The sequence below is a fragment of the Tupaia chinensis genome, unplaced genomic scaffold (assembly GCF_000334495.1).
Source record: "Tupaia chinensis unplaced genomic scaffold, TupChi_1.0 Scaffold000312_2, whole genome shotgun sequence".
Lineage (NCBI taxonomy): Eukaryota > Metazoa > Chordata > Mammalia > Scandentia > Tupaiidae > Tupaia > Tupaia belangeri.
This window is the reverse complement of record NW_006159805.1, coordinates 695,480-721,139: the sequence shown is the minus strand read 5'-3', so window position 1 is coordinate 721,139 and position 25,660 is coordinate 695,480. Positions and strand designations below refer to the sequence as shown.

At 38.2% G+C, this 25,660-nt stretch overlaps 1 protein-coding gene across 5 annotated transcripts in view; it reads right to left on the bottom strand.

Annotated features, from left to right (window-relative positions):
* Nucleotides 1–25,660, bottom strand: part of SLC12A1 (solute carrier family 12 member 1) — a 109,329-nt gene that overhangs the window by 75,043 nt on the left and 8,626 nt on the right. Inside the window, exons 3-9 of one of the 5 annotated variants that reach the window (XM_006151073.2) lie at nucleotides 17,764–17,895; nucleotides 17,529–17,604; nucleotides 11,194–11,289; nucleotides 8,032–8,171; nucleotides 6,852–6,962; nucleotides 4,206–4,317; nucleotides 2,121–2,248 (exon numbers count right to left, since the gene is read on the bottom strand). In XM_006151073.2, the coding sequence (XP_006151135.1) occupies nucleotides 2,121–2,248; nucleotides 4,206–4,317; nucleotides 6,852–6,962; nucleotides 8,032–8,171; nucleotides 11,194–11,289; nucleotides 17,529–17,604; nucleotides 17,764–17,895 (795 nt within the window). Of the gene's footprint in view, nucleotides 1–2,120; nucleotides 2,249–4,205; nucleotides 4,318–6,851; nucleotides 6,963–8,031; nucleotides 8,172–9,949; nucleotides 10,046–10,568; nucleotides 10,665–11,193; nucleotides 11,290–17,528; nucleotides 17,605–17,763; nucleotides 17,896–25,660 lie in introns of all 5 variants that reach the window. The other 4 variants (XM_006151072.2, XM_006151071.2, XM_014588828.1 and 1 more) reach the window with 4 other exon arrangements.

Below are 25,660 nucleotides of genomic sequence, written 5' to 3'. Positions count from 1 at the left end.
GTTTCCTTTTCACTTTGTACGTGATTCCATTCCTGCTCATTTCGACTTACACAGAGTAAGCTTGTCTCCCCATAGACCATGAGTTCCCTGAGGGAAGGATGAAGCTCTTTGCTTCCCCCGCGCTTGACGTGAGCAGAAGCTCAGTAAGTACTGGCTCAGCTGAACTGAATACTGGGCTTCTGATACAAACTTGTTTAAGGAAAGTGCAATATTCTTCATTTAAAGGTGTGCTTGGCGTTTGCAGAAATGTAAATTCATGACCTTTGATACTTTTCCAGAGCTGAGAAACCAGACGTTTAACATCCACAGTTACATTTCATTAAGTTCTCATACCACTCAAATCATTCTGAACAAGTTCTTTAACTTTTTTCAGTTATGCTCCAGCATAACTTTTTAAAAGCTGTATCTCTGCCCAAGAATTTACCATGGCACTGTGGCCCTTACTATGACAGATCTAAATGGCTTGATTCATTCATTCAATAAATATTTATTGAGGGCTTACTAGCTCTGAGAATACAGCAATGAAAAAAACCAGAGCAAAGTCTACTTCCATGGAATTACATTCCTAGGCAAGCACTTTTCACTCACATCCTTCTGACACCTGTTTCCTCGGGCCTCCTAAAATCCCCCAGCTTCCATCAGTTTCTCTAGCTGAAGTGTAAGAGATACTGTTCCCACATTTCCTGGAGCTGAATGTTCCCAAATACCTTTTCATTTCCAATAGTTGGCATCTAGCCTTTGCTTTAAGTTCAGGTTAAAAAGTTACTTCCTTGAGGAAATCTTCCCTGACTAACTTAACGAGTTGTACAACATTTTTATTTCACAACCTGCTTGGAAAATACTTGTGGTTTTCAGGTACCATAACTCCTGATAACTCTTGAAAAATGTTTTTTGTCTTCCAAGGTTGATTAACGTTTACTGAGGTCAAAATCGATGTCTTCCTCTTTTTCTGTGTTTATTATGCCTAATACCATCATCGTCTTCCTCCCTTTAATATCAGAATCTCCTCAAATTTTATCTCGGCACGGTGCTGCTCAGTTTGAGACCGTATTTCCCAGCCTCTTTTGCAACTTAGGTAAAGCCACAAAACTAACGTCTGGCCAATGAAATGTCAGCAGAGGTGATACAGGCAAGTCCCAGGAATTGCTTGCTTTCTACTTCCTTATTCTCCTTTATAGGAACCGGAACTTAAGGTTAGAAGTCATTTGTGTACTTGTAATGTGCAGATGAAGGGAAACTGCAAGGTAATTGTGAAACAAGAGTGGTTTTCTGGGTTCCTAGAGCAGATCTTTCTTATTCCATTGATGGTCTATGAGGTGAAATTTTTACACACTAGAAAAACAAATTTTGGGGGCCAGCAGGTGGTGTGGTGGTTAAGGTGCTGGACTCCAACATGGTCAACTGTGATTCAAGTCCTAGACCCCGCCACTTGAAACTCACGTGGGGTGCATGTGTATGGATGCTCAAAATCCCAAGAAGAGAATGGAGAAGGGACGGTGGTGTGGCTATCCCCCACGAGGGTGACTGCTTGCTTTCTGCCTCTCTGTCTTTCCAGCAAGCGCACACGCCCTATGCCAATCTCTCTCTCTCTCTCTCAAAAAAAAAAAAAATTCTCTCTTGTTTCACTCACAGTTACAAATCTTTTATAAACCATCCTAACTGATATCCTAGGTAATATAGGTCTTCAAAAAGTTCATGGAAAATACTTATTATTAAAAAAAATTAGGTATGAATTTCAAAAGATTTTTGGACCAAAATAAATTTGTATATAATTCCACTTTCCCAGAGACTTCTGAACTAACCTTAGTACATTCTAACTATGTTTCCTAACACAGAATAATATGCGTGGAGTGTAAATAATGTGGCTATGTTTTGTTTTCATTTACATGAATGCCCAATGTTCTCATTCATTATAAGTTTAAAACAGACTTTTGTCCTCCAGCAAAAATCTCTCTCTCTAAAAGAGAGAGAGAGAACTTTGAAGTATCCAGGAAATCTTGCAGAAATCTTACAGTTTTGAATCCATAGGAAATATGTTCACGTTCAGTCTCTATCGCTCCTGCTGCCCCACCAGTGGCACCACCACTGCTCAGAGCTACAAAGCAGAGAAAACAACGTACCTCCAAATCTCCTGAGATATTGGCACCGGCAAGAATACCAGTAGCTGCTGGGAAAAAAATAGCAAAGACAGAGAAAAAGCCTTCGCCCTTTGTGAAGCTTGGCCCAAAGTTTTCTGCAAATATTGATGCTGTAACACAAATTACAAGAAAATTATCATGTAGAGGTTTTTCAGAGTAGGAGATAAACTTTACCTTTGGCTTTTACAGCCCTAAATGCAAATATATCCTTACATTCTAAATGGAATGAACTTGAAGATATTGGTGTACTCCTGACAAACCTCATGTTAATATTTACTCAGAGTCAAAGTATATATCATAACATTTTAGATCTCTACGACATAGCTCTGAAAAATCAATAATTTTTGTGCCAATAGACACACAGGCAGCCTGACTTCTTTGAATTTAGAAGAGATAGAGGTGATGAAGATCTCTCATGATCACTTTGGAATACTAACAAATATATCACATGTATTCATGCGCCTACCCCTCTACACACATACAACTACGTTCTTACACAAATACCTTAAACAATCAACACACTACTATGTTTTTTTAAGACAGAATTACTTAGTTTGATTAATTAATTAATTATTATTTAATTTGCTACAGGGCACATGTGCTCACCAGAGAGAGACAGAGAGAAAGAGGGAAAGTGAAAAAGGAAGCCACCAGGTCCGAGATTTGATACATGGTTAGCCATGTGGGAGTCCAGTGCCTTAACCACCGCATTGCCTGCTGGCTCTTCTTTCTATTTTTTTTTTCTAATTGTAGAAGAGACTTGTGGATGAAGTTACTTTACAGTTTTGTTCCTTAATGTTCTAATCACTTCAATTCTTATTCCAAGAAATTGGATCTTAGATCCTTATAAATTTTCATATGTGGTAGAGTAATACAGTGAACAGCTTTATTCATAAAATAATACAATTCCTAGAGCCAACAAGTGGCATAGTCACTAAGGCACTAGACTCCCACGTGGCTAACTGGTTTAAGTCTCAGACCTGATGGCTTTCTTTCTCACTTTTCCTCTCATAAATGCATGTGCCCTGTAGCAAATTAAAAAAAATAAATAAAGAAAATGAAGAAAATAGAATTCAACGATTGCTACCAAATTACTTAAATGAAAAGGAAATAATCTATTGAGTTGTTGGGAAAGTCACGATGCATTTTGCACAGGACAACATAGGAAAATACATCATGACTTTCCTGATGACCTAATATTAGAAGGAAAACAGAAAGTGAAAAGAAGAAAAAAAGGGGAGGAAAGAATGTGAACAAGAGAATCTGGGATGCAAAACTAAGAAAAGAAAGCTTGAAACATCAGAAAAACATAGTAGGAGTGGTAAGGAGGGGAAAAAATAGAAAGGAAAAGGATGTTGACACACAAAGCAAGATCATCTTTCCAAAGAAAATGAATCGGGAAGAAAGAGGTGATGTCATAGGAAAAGTAAACAAATACTAACAATTGAGTGAGTAATGAAGTATAAATGAATAACAACAACAACAAGAACAAAAATACTCAACAGTAACCTACTAGAGTGGATTTTTTTTTAGGTGGAGTAGAAGAGAGAAGTCAGATTTCACGCTTAGTGATGTTCTTACAGGATGCTACACCAAGTAACTCCTACAATCTTTTATGCTCCAAAACCTGACAGAGATGCCTAACTACACAATGCTATTGGAAATCAAGGTGCAAAAAAAGTCTAGCAGGAAGAATAGAATTACTACATTTGACTTTAATGTTTTATAATAGTTGAACAAATAGTTCGAGCTGTGTTATCTTTCCTTGCACATGCTCTGTATTTTTATTTTTGACAGCTGCAACCATTTGTCCAACACTTTAAGATTTACAAACATTTTCACAGCTACTATCTAATTTGCTTCTCAAAATTCCCTCAGGAAGTTATTATTATCACCCACATTTTATCTGAAAATCGGAGACCCAAATACATTAGGTGACCTAACCCTGGGGCCCCTGAATCCAATTCCAGGCTCTTCCCTGGACCTGACAGGAATTCTAATGACTAGAGTCTGGGTGGCAGGAATGGTGGTAAGAAGGGTAATGTAAAAGCATTTATTGGAAAGTACCTTGGTAATTAAAGAAACCTCTGGACTTCTTCTCATTGTTGGATGGAATGACAGTTCCAATGAAGAAGTTTGCGATAGCAATAAGAAGAATGACCAGAAGAATCACTTGAGCCTAGAATGGCAAAGTAAAAGGAGACCAAATTAGACATATTTAACACCTTTTCAAATACTTACAAAACTTTTAAGTAACCACTGGAGAAAGATTCTCTCTGATTATTCTAGTTAAGACTTTGCTATCCAGAGCAGGTAATAACTGAATCCTTATAGAAAGTTATTTGGACACCCTTTAGTCTAGCTGGATAAAGATGCGACATTTTCAATGGGAATGTGTGCTGGGGGACTTGGAAGTGACATTTTAAGAATACTCTTAAGTAATAAGTGGGTAAGTACTGCAGTGATCCCAGGAGAGTAAATGGAGGCATATATTTCAACACTGATAGACCTGACTTGTTTTCTAGGCAGAGCCTGCCTGGGATCTTCCTCTCTTCAGTGCTTACTGCAGAAGGCTTACAAGAATACAGGATCATTTATGGAATCCCTATGATGCCTAGAACAGTTGATGTCAGGCTGACATGTGTGCTTGGCCCAGTGGTCTATAAGGTTGACTGGCCAGATGGTCTTCCTTCAGTCCCTCCAACATTTTGAAGTGTTTACTGGCCTGGCATTTTCACATGCTGTTCCCTCTACCCAGAATGTACTACCTCATCTGCTTTGAGTAGCTATATTGCCTTTTCTTCATTTAAGTCTCAGCTCCACAGAAAGGACTTCCTTGACCACTTACTCCAAACAATAATACCAATGTTCACTGAGGGCTCAGAATCTTTTTTTTTTCTTTTTTTTTTAAAGAAAGAGATTTTTGCTATAGAGCATATGCACTCAGCAGAGAGACAGGTAGAAAGCGAGAAATCCCCCCCGGGGGGATGGCCACACCACAATCCCATTTCCATTCTCCTCTCTGGATCTTGGGCACACATGCAAAAGCACCTGGTGTGAGTTTTAAGGTACCAGGTCCAGGGCTTGAACCACAGTTGACCATGTGGAAATCCAGTGATGTAACTATTATGCCATCTTCTGGTCTCCACAATTTTTAAAAAGAGGTTTTTGTCTTAGGGAGCATGAGTTTGCCGAAGAGAGAGACAGAGACAATAAGAGGGAAAATGAGAAATTGCCCCCTAGGGGAATGACCATGCCATAATTCCTGTCCTCCATACTCCTCCTGGGGTCCTGAGCACACACATGCTCCTGGCATGAGTTCCAAGCCACTGGGTCTGGGACTTAAACAGTGGTCAGCCATATGGGAGTCCAGTGATGTAAACGCTATACCATCTCTGGAAGCTCAAAATTTAACAGATGCAGATAAATTTACCTGTATTCTTTCAGGTAATACCACTAACAAGCCTTATGAAGTAGGTGATATTACTATCCCCATTTTAAAGATAAAGAAACTGAGGAATTGGGATGTATAATTTACTCAAGGTCAGACATACAAGTCCAACAGGAACTCTAATTACAGAGTTGGAGCTTTCAATAGTATTCACTACTGTCACTAAATTATGCTGTCTTTCCACTCTGAGAATTAAGCAATCTAAAGTAGTTTACTATTATTTTCCACCTCAGCATGTTGTTTATTTCCTTTATAGAGCTTTTCACAATTTATCATTATTATTTAATTAATTTAATTTTCCAGCTTATATGCACTCACTGGGGAGAGATATAGGGAGAGGCAAGTACCCCTCATGAGGGATGATCATGCCACAATCCCTTCTCCTCCATTTCTCCTCCCTTTGGGATTTTGGAAGTGCACACACATGGACGTGGTATGTTACTCAAGCTGCTGGGTCTGGGGCTTGAACTATGCAGCCAACCATGTGGGATCTGCTGCCCTAATCACCATACCACACACTGGCCCATATTTATTTATTTAACTATTTATCCATAAACAATTTGTTGAACTAAGGCAGGGATTATACTTGTTTTGGTCACAACTGAACAGCTACCACCTGACAGAATGCCCAGCACATGGTAGGCACTTAATCAGTTTTTGTTTAATGTGGGAATGCCTGTTTCTACAAGCAAATGGAGGATTGTTTCCTAGTACATTATGTAGGTGGGAGGCTTTGACCACCTTCCCACTTCTGGTGACCATCTGAGTTCTAGAGACTCCATTTCTTGTCACAAAGGGACATTTTCAATTGCACCAATCACCGTCAGGATTTACAAAGGAGCTAAATGACATACGAATGATAGATTCTGCTCTTATGAACTTCTCTTAACACACTTGCCATTTTGGGGGGGGCTTTAGCATCTATAGGTAGCTTGCAAGGATGATACCAGGGTTTGTGATTGAGAGATACAGCTTCCAGTGTGTAATGTTGCTATGACCACAATGGGTCTGTGCAGTAATCTTAGTTGCTATGTGCCTGAGATAAAAGAACAGCAAAGCACTGGCCCAGTCATGTGACCCATGAGCTATGAGTCATGACTGCCTGGACATCGCGCTTCAGGGGGCCTTGGTGTTCTACCTAGTGCTAACCTGCTCCTTTCACCCCAACAATACTTTGTGAATATGGGGGGGTTCCTTCTATTCCTAAAATTTGTTCAGGACACGACCAGAAGTTGCTAACAACAACATTCCGAGACATTCACCTTTGCTTCCCATTCCATTCCAGCAACTGAAATTCCTAAAAGAATCACCACTGTGATGGAGCCTATTATCCGGATGTCATTGGTTGGATCTACCATCATCGAATCACTCTCCTGGGGAAGAAAATCACTGAAGTGGTTAGTGATACAGTTTTCTGCATGTGTGTCTTACTGTAGTCTTTATCAGCCAAAAGAGATACAGTACATGAATGCCTTGAGTCATATAGGATAACACAAAACTGAAGTATTCATAAATTTGAGAAGACAAAGAGCCTAGCATTTTTTTCCCCTGTGATAATAGGTGTTTGATGACCAAAGTTAGGAGTTAGAAATATTAGAGATTCATTATAGTCACAGTTTTTGAAGTTATTGTAGCTCTAAGTAAAAGTATGTTTACACATGCATTTGTATTATGTTTCAGAAGAATGACTAATGGTTTTTATGTGTCAAGAGGACTCATAGTGGAACAAAAATGAGTGGTTTACAATGTGAATATTGGAAAATAAGTGCTGTTCAATTTCAGAACAGACCAAACAAGCCTGAAAATGTATTTCTTGAACATAATATACCTTTTGAACTATATAATACATTCACTCATTCTTCTAATTTCCAAATAGAGGTACTTTTATCAATTGAATTCAATGAATGCTATCATTATACAAAAGAAGGACAAGAAGTTAGTCGGAATACCAGCTCATTAACATGCTTGCACTATCACCATCCTAGACTAAGCACCTACACTAGGAAATTCCTAGTTTTCCATAGTGAGATATTTCAATCCAAACTTTCCCTTTGGAAATCTATCACCAAAATAGTAGCATTACCTGTGACAATAATACGTATTATTTATCTGATGTTTTATAATTTATACAATATCTCGTGTACATTTTCATTTTATCTATACCACACTTCTGGGAAATACAGAGAATAGTATTATTAGCCCATAGTATAGATTTTGGAAACAAGGTCCAGATAAATAGAGGAGCTGGCCCAAAGTCACTCAACTATTAAACACGAAAGCCAAGACTCCAAGCCAGATCTTCTGACGCCATACCCAATGCTCCTTCCATATCGCCAGCAATCTCCCTATCATCTTAATGTAGTGATATCCCCTAGAGCCCTGAAAGAGCAAATTGAACTGAAATATCTTGGTTGGCTAAAGAAAAGAAAAGGTTTTAATTACCTTAAGAAGATCTACCACGGTCTCAGCAAATCCCACCACATACATAGCAACAGCCACTGCATTGGCAAAAGCAAAGATCAAACCTATTGACCCGCCAAATTCTGGGCCTAAGCTTCTAGAAATAAGATAGTAGGCCCCACCTGGAACAAGAAATAAGCATGCCTTACATGGAAGAACTGCTAAGGAGTTTGCCTTATAATGACCAAATGCTTTTGAATGTCTAAGAACATTTAAAATGTTAACTGTTCTAATTAAAATATTTCAACTTCTTAATAGTTTCAGAAATCTTAGGTCATCCTAACAAATAACTTAGTCCTTACTTGCGCTCTGTACATAATCTACAATAGCAGAATCATGACTTAATAAAATCCTATTTATTGAAATCTAAATGTAGAAAAAAGTTACAAATAACATAGCAAACTTTACCAAAAAGAATACATTGTCTTTAAAAATCACTGGAGTATTCAAATTAATACTTTAATAGAACTTTACTTTCAGGAACAGGAAACCATAGTAGAAAATGAAGTGTGTGAAGTTTATCTTTGTTCTTCTCACTTCCTTTATACAACACACACACACACACACACACACACACACACACACACACACACACACACACACACACACACACACACACACACACACACAGAGTTTTCTGGTTTATATTTGCTGCATACAAACAAGGTATCATATGGTGCCATGTGTTGTCCATTCTATAAATCAGATTTGGTCCTCAATGTTTTTAGCTTGAGAAGACATGACAATTGACAAATAACTGTATATATGTAGGTGGGAAGAAAAGTAGGGAGGATTTGGAACAATTTACTTCTCCCTTGGACATTGAAAAGGTAGACCTATGTCTGGCTGCGTACTTCTGTGCACATGCAAGACCAAACTGAAGTTATCAGCACCCTAGAGAGTGCCTTCAGCAGGTTACTGAAGGTAGAAAAGACTGATATTGAGAAGCCCCGTTATCACAGAATGCAGCAAGTTAGTGGCCTTCTCATACCACACTAGTCTAGGAGGCAGGTAAGAGTTCATGGGAATGACATTGAACAAATACTCATAAAACAAAACAAAATTACCCTTCACTAAGAAGCAATTTACTTCACTTTAGTAATTCCTTTGGGTTGAGGGGTCAAAGGCCTCTCAACATGTAACATACTATCTGGGTGGAGCAAATTCCTATTATTTTCTTTATCTAGACTACACTAAGCAAATTAGCTAGCCAGTTACTTAGGTAAACTTGCCCAAAACGAGAGGCAGGCAGAGATTGGGAGAGGAGGTGTGTCATGCATGGGAGGAGTACAGAGAACTAGGTGAAGTACCCACGTAGAGAACCCAAGAAGCCAATGGGGAAGGGGAAAGAAAAGAAAGGGAGTGAGAAGACCAATGATAAACTTCATTTTCTGCCTAGGCCTGCCTGCTCCTGGATAATTTGAAAGTAACTCTTTATTTCTTTTCCTTTTCTTGTTAATGGTCTTTCTATGCCTGTTGTCTCCTGGTGGCATGGTGAGGGGTGGCTGCTGGAATGAGTAGGAATCAGCAGCCAACTCTGGGGTGCTGAGAAGACCTTTGCTGAGGGGATCAGGAACAGAGCCAGCAGGGCTTGTTCAAAGTACAAAGAAACCATAAATTTCACGTAATATTCCATATCTTCTTACTTAATGTGTAGTCACTGTTCTGTATAAACATGTTTCATCACAGGAAAGGGATCAAATAAGTCCTTTATAAAAAAAACTCTTAATTTTCGTTGAAAAGAATTTTGCCTTGCTGTTTAAATTTTGAGTTACTTTGTTTTGTTTTAATACCTGGGGGTCTATTCAGCAATGTGAAAATTTTACTTCCAATGTTAAACCAACTCCAAATACTACAATCTAACCGAAGCTAATAGTCATAAGTAGATTAATTGGCTTACCTCCTCTTACTACTCCATTTGTGCAAATAGCAGACATAGAAATACCTGTGAGTGTCGTCACTACCACACTGAGGCCAATGATGATAACTCCAAGACCTGCAAAATCCCCCAACAGAAGTGTTTGGCTCCAGTACTGAGGGGAGTCACCTGTAAACACTTGAGAATGTGCGGTTTAATTCTTGTCACAGGAGGCTCAGTCTCCACAGGAAAACCTGAAATGTCCTGAAAGATCCCACTCTGTGAAGTCGAGGAAGCACCTGAAATGTGCTAAACTTTAAAATCGAAGCTACGTCCAAGAATCATTTTTCAAGAAATACCAGCAAGAGATGTGTAGATTAGCCTGCAAAAGAAAATGTTTACCCAAGGAATTTGCACACCTGCCAGCTCCACCTGCAATGTGCCAGAGAATTCCATTAGAACTGAGACCAGAGACAACCAGAGTAGACTCGGACTGTACTTACTGCACCTTATGACTCTTCCTGCATCCAGTTTTTCCTAATAGTTGGCCAGCCTCAAGCGTATTGGAATACTTCCTTGTTCCCATCAAAAAGAAGTACATAAAAAAGTTTTGCCTACCCGCAGTAAGTGATGAGGGCATTAGATATCTTAGAGATTTTACCTCCACGAACAAACCCGTTAGTTGCTATTGCAGAAGTTGACAACCCAGTAATAGAAGTTACCATGGTGGAAAGAAGAATTATGAGAACTCCAAGACCTGTTAGCAATGAAAGATAGAAGACACATTTACTTTTCTTTCTTGGCTTTCCTATTGCTGCAAACTGTACTGCCTTTAAGTTTTCAGGTCCACACCTTAGACCTCCGGTGGGGTTTCTTTGTGCTAAGGAGAAACTGGTATGTCTGGCATAAAGATCAAGTCGGAGAACTGCTCATTATGATGAAGGATGGTTTCCAAGAGTAAACACAATCTAAACCACAGCCCTGGAAAGAAAAAGTTGACTTATGCTGGTGTCCTGGGAGAGAAACTACTCTGGCTGTGAAAAGAGAAAACATGACATTTGACCTTCTCTCTTTCTTGAGAGGAACCTGAATGAGAAAGTTGGGAGTTTGACAAAGGTTAAATCCTTCTCCATTTTTCTTGCATCCCTTTGCCTGGGGTAGAGGGAAAAAAAAAAGCAACCAACTTGTATTACCTTGGAAAACACTCCAGAAAGGTCAGTGGTGAACTATTGAGCCTGTGTTGCTTTTACCTTACAAATGATGGTGCAAGGCACAAGTTTAATTACCTCCTCTGACATATCCATTTGTGGCAATAGCAGAGGTGGATAAACCAGTGATAGCAGTCACTGTCACGGCTAAGCAGATGATAATCACACCAAGACCTCCGTTGAGAGAGGGAAAATAAAGGCAATTAGATGGTGGAACAGCCCACTAGACATTCACATAAAAGCCAGCAAGTCTAGGGTAGTCACAGAAGGACCACATCTGAGTTTAACAAGTCGGTGAGAAATCACCTGTGAGTAAAAAATAAACTTTGGTGTTTTCTGCCTGTAGTAACTCAGGTTCTAAGAAATGGAAGGGTTGACATACGCAGTGCTAAGTTGCAGTCAATTAAAAATTATGGCTGTTCAAAATTTAATGCAAACTTCTTTGATGAAGTTCTAAACACCTATAAACACAATAATTGCTCTACAATGTCAAGCTGTTTAATATGACGAGAAACTAAGTAGCCATCCTCCTAGGTAACTATCTTTTTATGTATATTTGGTCATATAGGGATGGAAAATGATATACAGGATAGTAAAGTGCTTCTCTCATTGATGGGTAAGGTGAAAAGAATCAGATTAAACCACATTAGTTTTTCAGCTGTTAACCTCTGGTAAGCTACTTATTTTCTAAGCTAGAATGGTAATAAAATGAGAAATGATGCATGTGTAAGGTAGCTAGCATAGTGCATGGAATGCAGAACTCAATCAACGGCACTGCTTTTTATTATACTCAACATAGTCCTAATAGCTATTGTTAAAGTTCTATTGTATATCCAGTCATGAGGTAGGCAGTATGAGAAATAAAAGGAACAAATAAAATGAAGTGAAAATAATTGTCCCGAAAAATCTTAGGATTGAGAGGATTGATGAGTATAATAGGAGGGAGAAAGTGCACAGGTCAGGATTCAGAGAGGGGTGTAGCTGCTTTTAGCTTCAAGAAATATACAGGCCAGGGGGATGCTAGAGGTGGCAGAACACACCAGAACATGTAACGCTTTGGTATGAGGCATATTTTGAGCTGAAAGGAATAGAAATGAAACAGATTCAATAAAAGTTTTCTGTCCCTTTCCTATCTGCCTAAAAGCAGGACATAAATTTATAAATGTGTCTCCCTCCCCTTTTTATAAAAAAGGACAGAAGCTAATCATCAGAGACAGTTTTAGACCCTAATCTGCCCAGAGAAGCCATCATAGGAATCTATACAACGAGATCTGCTAACTAGCCCTTGTGTTTGACTAGTTCTCCCATTTATTTACCATCTCACCTTTTGTCACTCTAGAAACTCAAGGTTGTTTTCCTTGTCTCTGTCACTTCTCTATGATTTTTCTTTGTTAAGATGCTACGTAAGCCCATGTTCTAAACACTCTTTATTACTGCGTGCTCCCATGTGTCTGTGTCTGTGTATGTGTGATGGACTTGTTAACAAACTTTTTTTTTTTTGGAGAGGTTTTTGCTATAGGGCGCATGCGCTAGCCAGACAGATAGAGAGAGACAGAGAGATAGAAAGCAGGAAATCACTCCCCAGGGGGGATGGCCACACCACAATCCCTTCTCCTCCATTCTCCTCTCGGGATCTTGGGCATGCATGCACATGTGCCTAGCCTGAGTTTAAGCCTCCGGGTCCGGGACTCGAACCGCAGTCGACTACATGGGAGTCCAGCGACATAGCCATTATGCTAACTGCTGGTCCCAACAAACTTCTTTTCATTTTTCTCTTGTTAATCTAACTTTTGTCCATGTCAGTTATAGGGCCCCAGCCAATGAACCTAAGATAGGTAGAAGGAAATCGATTTCCCCCTACAATACCCTTTCTACTGGAGGCTGACCTAGATTTTGGGGAGAAGGTTGTGAGGTAACCCTAGTTTATTGGAATGTTTTGACCTGGGCTCTTAGATATGCTCCATTTGTATAAAGGTGATGCTCTATAATTGTTGGCAGGCTCTCCAGTCCTAGGGAAGTTTAGGAGGAGACTTGTCCAGGGTTAGCAGGTGGCATGCTGGTGAAGGCACTGGATCCCACATGGCTGACTCCACAGTCTGAGTCCCAAACTTGGTGTGAAAAACACACCAGGTGCATGAACATGCATACTCAAAATCCCAAGAGGAGAATGAAAGAGAAGGGATGGCAGCATGATCATCCCCCTTGTGGGGTGCTTTCTCACTTTCCTTCTCTCTCTGTTTCTCTCTGGTGAGCTCACAAACTCTATGGCAAAAAAATCTTGAATAAATAAATAAAGGAAGCTGGCCAAGAGAGGTTGTAATTTCTCTGGCCATATCCTAAGAGAAAGGGAAGTGGAGGGAGGTTAGGGACAGAAAAGGAGGTTGGCTATTTTAATGCTTCCAGCTAACCTCTGGATCTAGCTGGCATCGCTAGGCAATTTACAAGCTAAACTGCTGTTGGAAGAAGCTAACTAGGGGGCACGAGCTATAAACTGTATTGATTTGGCCCCTCTAGACTCTTAGAGGTTGTGAGTTATAAAAAAATAGCTGCCCTGAATTTTTCATGCCTGTTGCAGGGATCCTGTGGTGAGCATCATCTTTATAGCTCTATGAGGCATCAGGTCTTTGCGTCACTGTGATTTATTTTGATATTTTGCACATTATTTTGCTCTTTATTTTACTTGGAGGAAGTTTGATATCAAATGTTTAGAATACCACAGAAACTGTACAGAATCATATTGTTTGTATTTTGTAACATTAAACCTACTGGGTTATTGTTTCCCTGCAATATTTTCTCAACAATTCTTAATTCATCCTTTCTCATTGTATATTTTTCTGTAAACCACTTGAAATCTTGGAACAAAGCTTTATACTTTCAAACAGCAAATATGTGCTTTTCTCTCATAATGGAACATAAAATTCTAGGGTAAAAGGCAGCTTAGAAAACAGTCAGTTCATGGTTTTCTCAAAGTGTGGTCCTTGAACCACCTGCTGCAGGAAATGCCTGGGAACTTATTTAAAATGTCCAGACCTGGCCAGCTCCATGGTCTGGTACTTGAACCAGATCCTACATGGCCAACCCTGATGTTCAGCTTTCAACCAGGTGTCTTGAGAAATGTGCTGGGTGCTTGTTTATGTGTGCCCCAAACTCTGACAGAATGGACAAATGAAGAAAAAGGGATTACAGCATGACTGTTTCCTGTGAAGGGACGTGCTTTCTCTCTTCCTTCTCTCTGTCTCTTTCAGGGAGTACACGTGTCCTCTGGCAAAAATTAAGAAACAGGGACCAAGCAGTTGGCATAATGGCTATGTCGCTGGACTCCCATGTGGTTTGAGTCCCGGACTCAGTGGCTTAGACACACCAGGCACGTGTGCGTGTGTGCCCAAGATCCCGAGAGGAGAATGGAGGAGAGGGGATTGTGGCATGGCCGTCTGCCCTGGGGGGTGGTTTCTTGCTTTCTGTCTCTCTGTCTCTCTCTGTCTTTCTGGTGAGCACACATACACTATAGCAAAAAACTCTCAAAAAAAAAAAAAAGAAAAACAAACAAACAACATTAAATGTAAACAAAAAAACCAAGATCTACTGAGTTTTGATTTTTAAAGTAAAAACCAGGATTCTGCAGTTTTCCAAACTGATTTCTTAGACAAGTTTTATATACCCCAAACATATTAAGACAACTGATCTACCTTCAGCCTATCTATATCTTCAGATAACTGACTGGGAAAGAATTAACCCAGATTACCGATGTTTAGATGAGAAATGAAACTCCCTGAATATAGGTTTCTTGCTTCAGGTCATTCTCATCATACCCATCTTCTCTGCCTGATGGTTATGTTTATTGGTAGCCATCATGCCCTAGCCGAGGTCTCCAAGATGGAGAAGAATAGCTATGGTATTATGAATTCATTTTATCATTCTTGTTCTTTTTTTTAAAGTTTATTCATCCATGTATTGAGAGTACATACCCCAATGGGGTCCTTAAACCACTAGCCACACCCAGTCTCAGGTAGCCTAGATCATTGGCAGATATGTATGTGCCCTTGACACTCACAAGAAAGCTACAGGACTTCAACTCTAGATCCTCTTGTGTGGGTCTATTTGCTTTGAGAATAAGGCTTTCAAAACTCATAGCCCCAGAATGGCTACCCAAGGGCTATAGCTACTGTTATTCCTGGTTCCAGATTTCTTTTGGCTTTATTCCCAGGGTGTGGGCTTAAAAATGAATTTAGAATTCTTACCCAAACTACCCCCACCCCCACCCCACAAGCCAGAAGAAAAATACTTGTGTTTGTTTTTTTTCTTTTCCAATAAAGGAAACCCAAATGGGACCCAGATGGTGACTTAACTCATTTAGCTTTAGGTTCATAGCAAGGGCCATTACAACTAAGTAAGGTGATAAGTTTCTGCTACACATTAATTTATTTTCTGAAAATAAGACAAACAGATGAAAGAAAGAAAGAATGAAAGAAGAAAGGAAAAACACTATCCTCCTTTCAAAGGAAAACTTACAGAAGACTATAGTTAGAATTCCAGTTTCTTCTGTAGTATGATTTAACTACCTAAATAAAAGATCCTTATTAAAACAACATTAAGGTCTGTAAGTTTAGCAGAAGATAGGGTTCATCATATTTTATAATAAACTTGAAACTGAGATGACTGTGAAGAGTAATGTAAAATCTGATTAAAGTTCAGATTATTGCCTAAACATATGGATGTTAAATAAGTTGTTTAAAAAAGAATTACTCTTGCCCATGGCTATTCTCACACCTCCAAACAAAGTAATGTTTCTTGATGATCTCAATAAGTTACTAAACTGCCCTTAAAAACCTAATTTTGCATGAAACCCTGGAGCAAAACCTTGGCAACATTAAGATGCAGATTTTCCATGGAACAGCATATACTTATTTTGGACCTGGTGGCTGCAAGCATTCATTTGATATGCATCATAAAACCAGCAAGCAGCCCTTTGTCAGGAACCTGGCAGTTGCCAAACATGAAACGTGGAAAAACTATGGGAACTGGATCCAGTTTTTCAATTTACAGCTTTGCTCTTTCTTTTTTCGAGTTAGTCTTCTGCTGAGTCTGAATGTGCTTGGAGGAGGGAAAGTAGTAAATAAGGCACATATGCTCGCCACAAGAGAAAGAGACAGACAGAAAGAGGGAAATCACCCCCCAGGGGGATGGCCACACCACAATCCCTTCTCCAATCTCTCCCTGGGATTTTGAGCACAAAAGCACGCCAACTACATCTTAAACCTGAATTGAGAAAGCTTCTGGAGCAATATCTGACACACATCTGAACATCTGTGCTATTTTTTTTTTTTTTGGAGAGATTTTCACTGTAGGGCGCGTGCGCTCGCCAGACAGACAGAGACAGACATAGAGACAGAAAGCGAGAAATCACCCCCCAGGGGGGATGGTCACGCCGCAATCCCTTCTCCTCCATTCTCCTCTCGGGATCTTGGGCACGCACACACACGTGCCCGGCATGAGTTTTAAGCCACCGGGTCCGGGACGCGAACCGCGGTTGACTACGTGGGAGTCCAGCAACATAGCCATTACGCTAACTGCTGGTTCCCAAAATCTGTGCTATTGATATTAATGACTTGGAAGTCTTTCCCTCAAAATGAATCCATAATGTACTTTTTATCTGTCGAGTATAACACCAGTAATTTTTATCACATTTGATTAGAAACTTCAATACAATTCAAATAAATTTTTCATGTAACTATTACCAATATCATCTCAATAAAAAACTTGCCAGAGGAAATATTTAAAAATATTAAATAATCATTCTAAAAGAATATCAATATCATTCATTTTCCATTTAGAAAAAAATAACATTAGCTATCTACATTATCTTAGTCATTTCATCTATAATCTTAAGCTTATATCTGGCAATATTTAATTAACTTTTGTTCTCACAGGTACCCCAAAGAAACATAATTGCTTTCATTGGAAAATGTTCAACAATTCAGCATTTTGATGAGTCAGGATACATTTTCACCAGTTTTCCCACAAGTTATTTTTATTCAGTGAAGGTTTGACAATCACTAAAAGAGAAATACTCTTTAACAAATGAGGGGCAAATGTCAGTATGTCCCAAAATATGAATATTGTTATCTAAAATGAATATGCTTTTATATACCCATACACCTAAAACACTACCAAAAGATGGAAATATGGGCTGAAGCATTCACCTGCTGGGCAAGCTGGAAAATTCCAGTCTCACAGGAGTCAGCTCTTCAACCTTCTTCCCTGACAAACATTTATCAAAGACGCAAAGTAAATGGAATCCAAGTGCAAATTGTTTCTGTGACCTTCCTCTCACATTCAGTATTAATAGGAAAACGAGTTGCTTATTGAGTTTATAATTTACTTAGAAAATTATTTAGGAGGAGAAACGTGCTTACCAATTCCAGCTTCTCCGACAATCCAGGAGAGACGAATGAAGAGCATGACTCCCCAGATATTCAGCATGCATCTTACCTGTAGATTGAAGGGGCATTGAAAGGAGACATGAAAAGCATGATTGGGGCAAAACCCAGTGTCTTCTGTAACTCTGGTGTCCAGGCCTTGTTACACTTAATCCACTCGAACATTCAATGGCTAGTTTTCATTTGTGAACAAACATAGGAGCTTTCTCACCAGCACACCTTTCACCCATCCGAACTTCACAGCACCAGACTTCTCATCTTCCTTGTTTTCATCTTGCTCATCTCCAGACATCCCATCACCGTTAGCCACCCTGTCAGCTGGACCAGGAGCCACGGCCACATTCTGCATTTTTATAGATTGGGAAAAAGTGCTCTGTCAGCAAACGAACTTTCAAAGGCAAATCAAAACAATTCATGTAATATTTAGACCACAAGAGAAAACATATTCTGGTATTTTTCATAGCTAAGGCTATAGAGGTGTTAGAAAGAACTGGGCCATTCTTCTACTAGTGAGAACATTTTCTTTGGTGGAAGTGGTCAGATTTAGGTAAGTTTAGAATACAAAAACCAAAAGAGAGAAAAGGGATTCAAGTAAGGAAGGTCCACCAAGAGTGAGTGAAAGTCTTTTAGAAGACATGCTAGGATGGTTGGAAAGATAACCTTCAGGGCCAGCAGGCCCACATGGCTGACCATGGTTCAAGTCCAAACCTGGTGGCTCGCTTACTTTCTCTTTCTCAGTCTTTCTCAGGTAAGCACACATGCCCTGTTGCAAATTTTAAGAAAGATAATAGTGATGATAAATAAAATTAAAAAGATAATTTAAAAAATAGTGATGATAAATAAAATTAAAGAAATAATTTTAAAAAATAGTAATGCAGGGACCAGCAGTTAGCGTAATGGCTATGTCGCTGGACTCCCACATAGTCAACCGCGGTTCCTGTCTCGGACCTGGTGGCTTAAACTCACGCCAGTTGCGTGTGCGTGCATGCCCAAGATCCCGAGGAGAACGGAGGAGAAGGGATTGTGGCGTGGCCATCCCCCCTGGGGGGTGATTTCTTGCTTTCTGTCTCTCTGTCTGTCTCTCTCTGTCTGCCTGGTGAGCGCAGGCGCCCTATAGTGAAAACCTCTCCAAAAAAAAAAAAAAAGTAATGCAGAATATCTGGACTTTTCCCATTAACCTCCAGGTGCTTTATTTTATTCATCTAAAATCACAATGCTAAAACTTCTCGGAGTATTTTCAAGAATAGTAAATAAAAGAACACATAGAACCATGTTTTGTTTTGTTTTGTTTTTAATGTTTAGAGGCTAGTAAGTGGTGTGGTGTAGTAAGGCAGCTGGACTCCTACATGGCTGACTGTTGTTCAAGTCTTGGACCTGGCAACTTTCTCACCCCTTTCCCACCCCTCCCACCCCAGTCCTTCTCTGGTCAAATTAAAATAAATAAATAAATCAAATACATAATTCTTAAAGTTAATTCTACAATAGTTTAGAGACATAGGATAACAAGAACGCTATTACTGAAGGAGAAGTTTCTTTCAGGTTCTGTATGACTTTGCCGAAGAACTGTTGAATGAATTAGCATTGTACAAAGTAGAACATCTCATGACTGACTGCTAGCAGCATTGGTTGAATAGAAATAAAAAAGTATGTAGTATAAATAAGGGTTAACACTTTCACATGGTTTCCTCCCCCTCACCCTCCATGGCCTAATTTTGAAAAAGATTTTTCTTCTCAGCATAATTGTCTGAGTTCAAAGGAGGAAGTAATAATCTTTTCTCTCAAGTTAAGAATAGCTCTCATTCTCAAATTTCTCTCTAGATATGATTGAATACTTTCAGATGCACCTACTTAATACAACCTATTTGACTCTTTGGTAAACTACATTAACCTTATTGAGTACTTCAAAACATCTATTTCTTTTTTTATAGAATTATTTTATTTAACTTTATTTTTATTTATTTATTTTTAAAAAAATTTGACCAGAGAAGGAGAGAAAGAGAGAAAAATAGAGAGGGAGAGAGAGAGAGAGTGAGTTCTGGTACTCAAACTGTGATCAGCCATGGGAGAGTCCAGCACCCTTAGCCACCATACCACCTGCTGGCCCCAAAGGTATCTTTTCTTTTCTTTTTTTTTTTTCCTTTGTAGATAGTTTTCTTTTTTCAATTTTATTTTTTTATTTACATTCTTTTCTAGTATGAATTTTTAAGCCATCAGGGAAGTCCTTTAGATTCAGCAGTAGATTACCATTACTGTAGAATGACTATATCTTATTTAAGTAGTCTAAACTGGTTTAAGACTAGGATGATAGATTCTGACCTCACTTGCTGAGAAGTCTTAGACAAGGACAATTTTTCCCTTCTAAAGTGGAAATGTTGTGAAGTAAACATTTAGTATTACTTACAAGGGCTTTATTTTGGGATAACCGAAGTTCTTGCCCTTGTCATACTCAAAGGATCTTGCTTCTTTGGGTTTTGATGTCCTGTTACCATATCCACTGTAAACTGACCCTAATTTGGGATATTTACTCCAAGTGACTTTTACAATTTACCTTTTCCTTCCAGCATGTCTTCTTCTTTATGTCAGAAGGATTCCTTATAACTTTCTTCTCCCATGAGACTTTGTGGAGGATAGTAATGTGGCACTTAGATAACTAGTAAAATACAGTGTGGTAAGAGTCATTGTTTGACAATTGAATTGGAGAAAGATGGTGATGTGAGTTACTTTTACTGCCATCCAAGGACTTGTCATACATGCAACAGGTCATCAATGCGCACTGTTGCATCCATAAGATGTTCTTGGGGGTTTCTTATCCTTACCAATTAGTAGCAATCTTCTTTTCTTTATCTATTCTTACCTACTTATCCACTCTCACCTCCTATTTCTTTTCTCTTCCTTCCCTAAGGGGCAGTCCATTTATCATTGTTTTTTCTTTGTTCAGACTGCATTTAAAAAGGGAAAGGAAGGGAATGAATCCCAAGCCAGATCATCTTATTATTTTCTGACAGCTTTGGGGAAAAGTTGAGTGAAGGAGATTGAAATTAATAGTTAAAATTTAGTTTTGAATTACCTGAGGGATATCTTGATCTTAAACATTCTCAGTCTCTATTTGCACAAATAATTGAAAGCTGACATCATGTATTCATACCAATGTAAGATGTGGATAAACAAAATCCAAAGAAATCAAGACGGAAAAGGCAGGGCAGAAACTGGTGATCTATATGTTACAAATGTAAGTCATACATATAATACAAACATTTTCTAGTACCTACTTTTTAAAAGGTAAAAAGAAATTGGTAAAGTAACTTGGATTTAGATGTGGGCTCTTAAATTAAAAAAATATTTAATCTATATAGAATATCATAGTCCAAAGATTTGTAACATAAATGTTTGTTAGCAGTAGAGGCATCCCACCTTGTAGGAGGGAATAGAATCACAGAGAACTTTAGTAATATATTTTACATAATAGAATCTATATTAAATATTATTTCAATATATAATAAGTATATTATTAGTGGGATGTTTTATATTCTTTTTTTCAAACTAGGTCTTTGCAACGGGTGTGTATTTTCCAATGAATGCACATCTCAATTTGGAGAATCCACATTTCAAATGCTCAGTAGCACACGTGGTTGGTAGTTGGTAGTTATACTGAACAGCAAAGATCTATACAATACAGTTAATTTCAGATGAATGAAACATTTGAGGTAGTTTTCCAGTCAATTAAAATTTTTACTTTTCTCTGAAAGAATTCTACACACATAAGGCAGCACAATGGGTCAAATGTAACATTCATTTCCCATAACCAAAACATATAATCAACAACAAGAACAGGGAACTGAGGTATGTGTTATAATGTCTATGAATGTTGAGGAGATTATTCAGTTAGGAGATGTATTTATGTGACTTGATTTGAGAAGAACGTTTTTTCTAAATTGTCAAACTTCTAGTTAATCAAGATTCCATGACTAATCCATCAACAGCTACTCATTGAGGGAGAAGGTAATTTCCTTTGCGTGGATTAACTGGGGATCCCAAGAGACACAACCTTAGTCACTTGTCTCTTAAAAACAGTTTGGGGAACAAAACCTATGTTTTCTGATTAAACTTGAATTTGAATGTTTCGTCCAGGAAATTGCTCTGCTCCCTGATGAACTTCAGTGTTGACTGTGACCCTTAGATCTGGATTAATGAGAATACCAATGACTGTAAGACTACCTTGCAAAGTAGGCTAATGGGTGAATAGGATATTTAAACACTCCCTTAAGATGAACATTTCTTCCTGATGGATGTCCTTTCTGGTCACAGTTTAATGGTTCTTCAATTTGTCATTAGGACTTTACAATATGATACAAAAAGAATAGTATAGTCTATGATAGCATGGCATCTTTGGCAGTTAGTGAAAAGCAATCATGTTTTAGATTATTCAAAACTACCATGTAGGTTGTTCAACTCTCCCTTAGGTAAATATATTCAACCCACTGGAGTTCCAGTTTTTAAAATATATTTATACCAAAGAGCGAGAAAAGTCTCAAATGTATATTTCTTTTGTTTAATTGGTTCTGATAGTAAATTTATAAGTACAGTAAAGTACATTGCTTACTCTTATTTATGAGCCTAAAAATACTGTACCATGTAAACTAGGAGACCTGGAATCTGTTTTGGGCTGTGCAGTTAATTCAGGGCATGTCCTCTAGAAAGCTGCTTAACCTTTCTTGGATACTGCCAATAAGTTTTCTGAAAATCTTATCTTGAAGTAGTTTCCTCTAAAGTAAAATCATTTTTCTACGTCTGCCATCTTCCTGTTCTGATATGGCAAAACAAATCTTGGTTTTACTCTTTAATAAATGCCTCCTTTATAAGCCAAAACAGCAATTATAAATGCAACTTATCATCCAAGTACTGAACATGACTTTGGGTCTAGGGTTTGTGGGGATTTGATGGCAATGAGTTTTACCCAGTGACTTGTAGACTCCTGGTTGGTTCACGTTCTTGAACCAAAGTCTCAAAGACTGAAAGTTTTATGCTTACTGCCTGAAACCAGTTTTTTATTTCGTACTGGAATTAATTTGTTTGTCACACTCCATTATCATAAATGATGACCTATAACCTTTCATAAATATATTTTAAATTGTGTAGCTTTAGGGAATGATTATTTATTTACCGAAAGGTTTTTTTTTTTTTTTTGACCTGTGCATTGAGGATTCAGAAAAGGTAAACTCAAGTGCATTTTTAGCAAAATGCAAAAGAAAGATGGTTTGATAAAAGATTTGCCCCCACTGCAATATTGATGAAAACTTCAATCACATGCAGTTCAAGGGGCAAATTCCTAAGGGCTTCTTCTAGATAGATAAGATAAAATGATCTTATTTAATATGTAATATAATTTTTCAGACCCTAGAAAATAATAAATACCTTTCTGGGTATCATCAAAGCAGAGTAAAATAAATATATTTATTCTTTATGTTCCAAACTAGGTAATATTTGCAACTTATATATGATTTTGAGCCTTTAATCTCGGAGTGATAGAATTTTACACCTCTACTGAGAAATAGTTTCATAAATATTTAAGTCTAGATGATTACCTCCCCCCATTGTTTTAAACTTCCTTTTACTATTAAAATGTTTGAACACATACAAAAGTAGGGAGAATATATAATAAATCTCATGTATTCATTACTCAGCTTTGATAAGTATCAACATACGGCCAATCTTCCATCTCAACACTTCATAGTCCTGCTATTGGATATTTAAAAACCAATCCCAGTAAGAACCACATGATTTCTAACATTGATTTCAGAATAAAAGTCATATTCTAACCGTATTTCCACATCTTAATAATCTGTATCATATTTGTACAACTCTATCCCTTTATGTTAAAAGGAAGTATACATATGTATATGTGTTCATGTGTGTGTATATGTATATATATGTACTTTAAAAAATATTGTTTAGTTAATTTTATTTATCATTATTACTATTATTTTTTAATTTGCTACAGGGCACACATGCAAGAGATGGAGGAAGAAAGTGAGACAACAAGCACCAGGTTTGGGATCTGAACTGCTGTCAGCCCTGTGGGAGTCCAGCACTTTTACCACCATGCTACCTGCTGACCCCCAAAAGGAAATATGAAAATGAGAAATCCATTTTTATTTTAAAGTTGCTATAACCTATGTCTATAAGTCACTATCAAGGATCACAATTTATAATAATAGTATTTTTGCTATATCTGAAATCATATATCTTACAGACAAATTGACTTGTGTTTTTGGTAATTTAGGCCAAAAGTTAGCTATGTACCATAAATAAACATGTGAAAAAGATTTTTAAGGTCTTAATATTTTAAAAAATATACCTTTAAGGGGATTCCCATGCTGAAGAGGGTAGGAGAAGGGGGAGAGTGTGAGGAAAGGAATCAAAGAGAAAAATAGGCAAGATATTTATGGGACATAAAAATGGATGATTGTTGATGATAACGTGTAATGTATATTTAACTGGTGTGAAATGTATTCATATTGGGTAATTCATTTTACAAGCTGTAGTGATGTACAATGACTGAATTTGTAAAATAAATTAAAATAATAAAAACTAAAAAAAAAAAACACACTTAGAAATGTACTGACAAAAACAAACCACAAAAACCCAAAGGATTCCCACTCTGCTCACTATTATTAAATTATTTATAATGTGATTTTTTTTTCCATAGAGTATTATCGTTTTTTAGACAGAGTCTCACTATCATGATCTGTCTGCCTCTGCCTTCTGAGTTGCTGGGATAACAGGCACTCACCACTGTGCCCAGCCTTTAGGTCTGACCAGGTGTCTAACTCTGGCCTCCCATGTGGTTCCAGTCCAACAAGCACAGCATCTTAGCAGTGCACACCACTGCTGCTGGGCCTCCACAGCTTACTTACATAGGCTGAGCTCTCAGGCGAACTGACCTTACATAATAAGAAACTCTAAAAAGTATCAGAATGAATCCTTAGTTTCAGAATTCCACTCTAAGAAATATTTTAGGGGTGGCTTCTGATCATTGCTGGCCTCTATAAAATTTAATGCTTCAATCTTAGTGTGTATTTTATATGACTGTTAACTTTGTGATTATTTCTAATTTTAGATATTTCTAAACGGAATGCCTAAGGCCTAAATTTGAACTTTGAAACACTTTAGGAAAGATTTTTAGAGAAAACATTTGTACATCTTTGTCCTTTTACAGAAGTTAAACATCTAATACATTGAATCATGTTTTAATGTATGTTAACTTGATTACATGTCCTGTATTTCTAGCCATAACGATGTCATTTGACTTATATAAGTATAAAAAGTGAAGATTGAATATCTTTAACTCATAAATAAATGCTTAATACTTTTGATGATGACAATGAAAATGATTGAGACATAAAAATAAAATTCTGCAGGAGAAGCAATATGTTCTCCTAGCATAGTCCCAGAATTGGGACTTACTGCTTAGCCCGTCATGACTGAGGTGTAATTTTCCTCTTGGTGCCTGAGTTCCACCCTTTTCTCCAGCTATTGCATGAGCTATAGCAAAGTGCCATGGGAGAGTAGACCAAGGATGCAAATTAGTGTTAAAGAGCATGCAGCTGGAATCCTGTCGACATGGATCCAGCCTATTAGCCACGCAACCGTAGCTTCTTGACCTTGGAGTTCAATGACTTCTCTAAGTCTTCATTTACTCTAAAAGAACTTTCACCATCTAAAAGAGCAATAATAATACCTACTTGGAGGAGATGCAGGGATTGAATGAAAAATTTTCAAGTGTACACAGAATCTGATGCATAAAAAATTCTCCACAAAAAAAATGGTTGGGGGAACCAGCAGTTAGTGTAATGGCTATGTCGCTGGATTCCCACGTAGTCGACCGCGGTTCGTGTCCCGGACCCGGTGGCTTAAAACTCACGCCGGGCGCGTGTGCGTGCGTGCCCAAGATCCCGGGAGGAGAATGGAGGAGAAGGGATTGCGGCGTGACCATCCCCCCTGGGGGGTGATTTCTCGCTTTCTGTCTCTATGTCTCTCTCTGTCTGTCTGGCGAGCGCACGCGCCCTACAGTGAAAATCTCTCAAAAAAAAAAAAAATGGTTGGTTGGT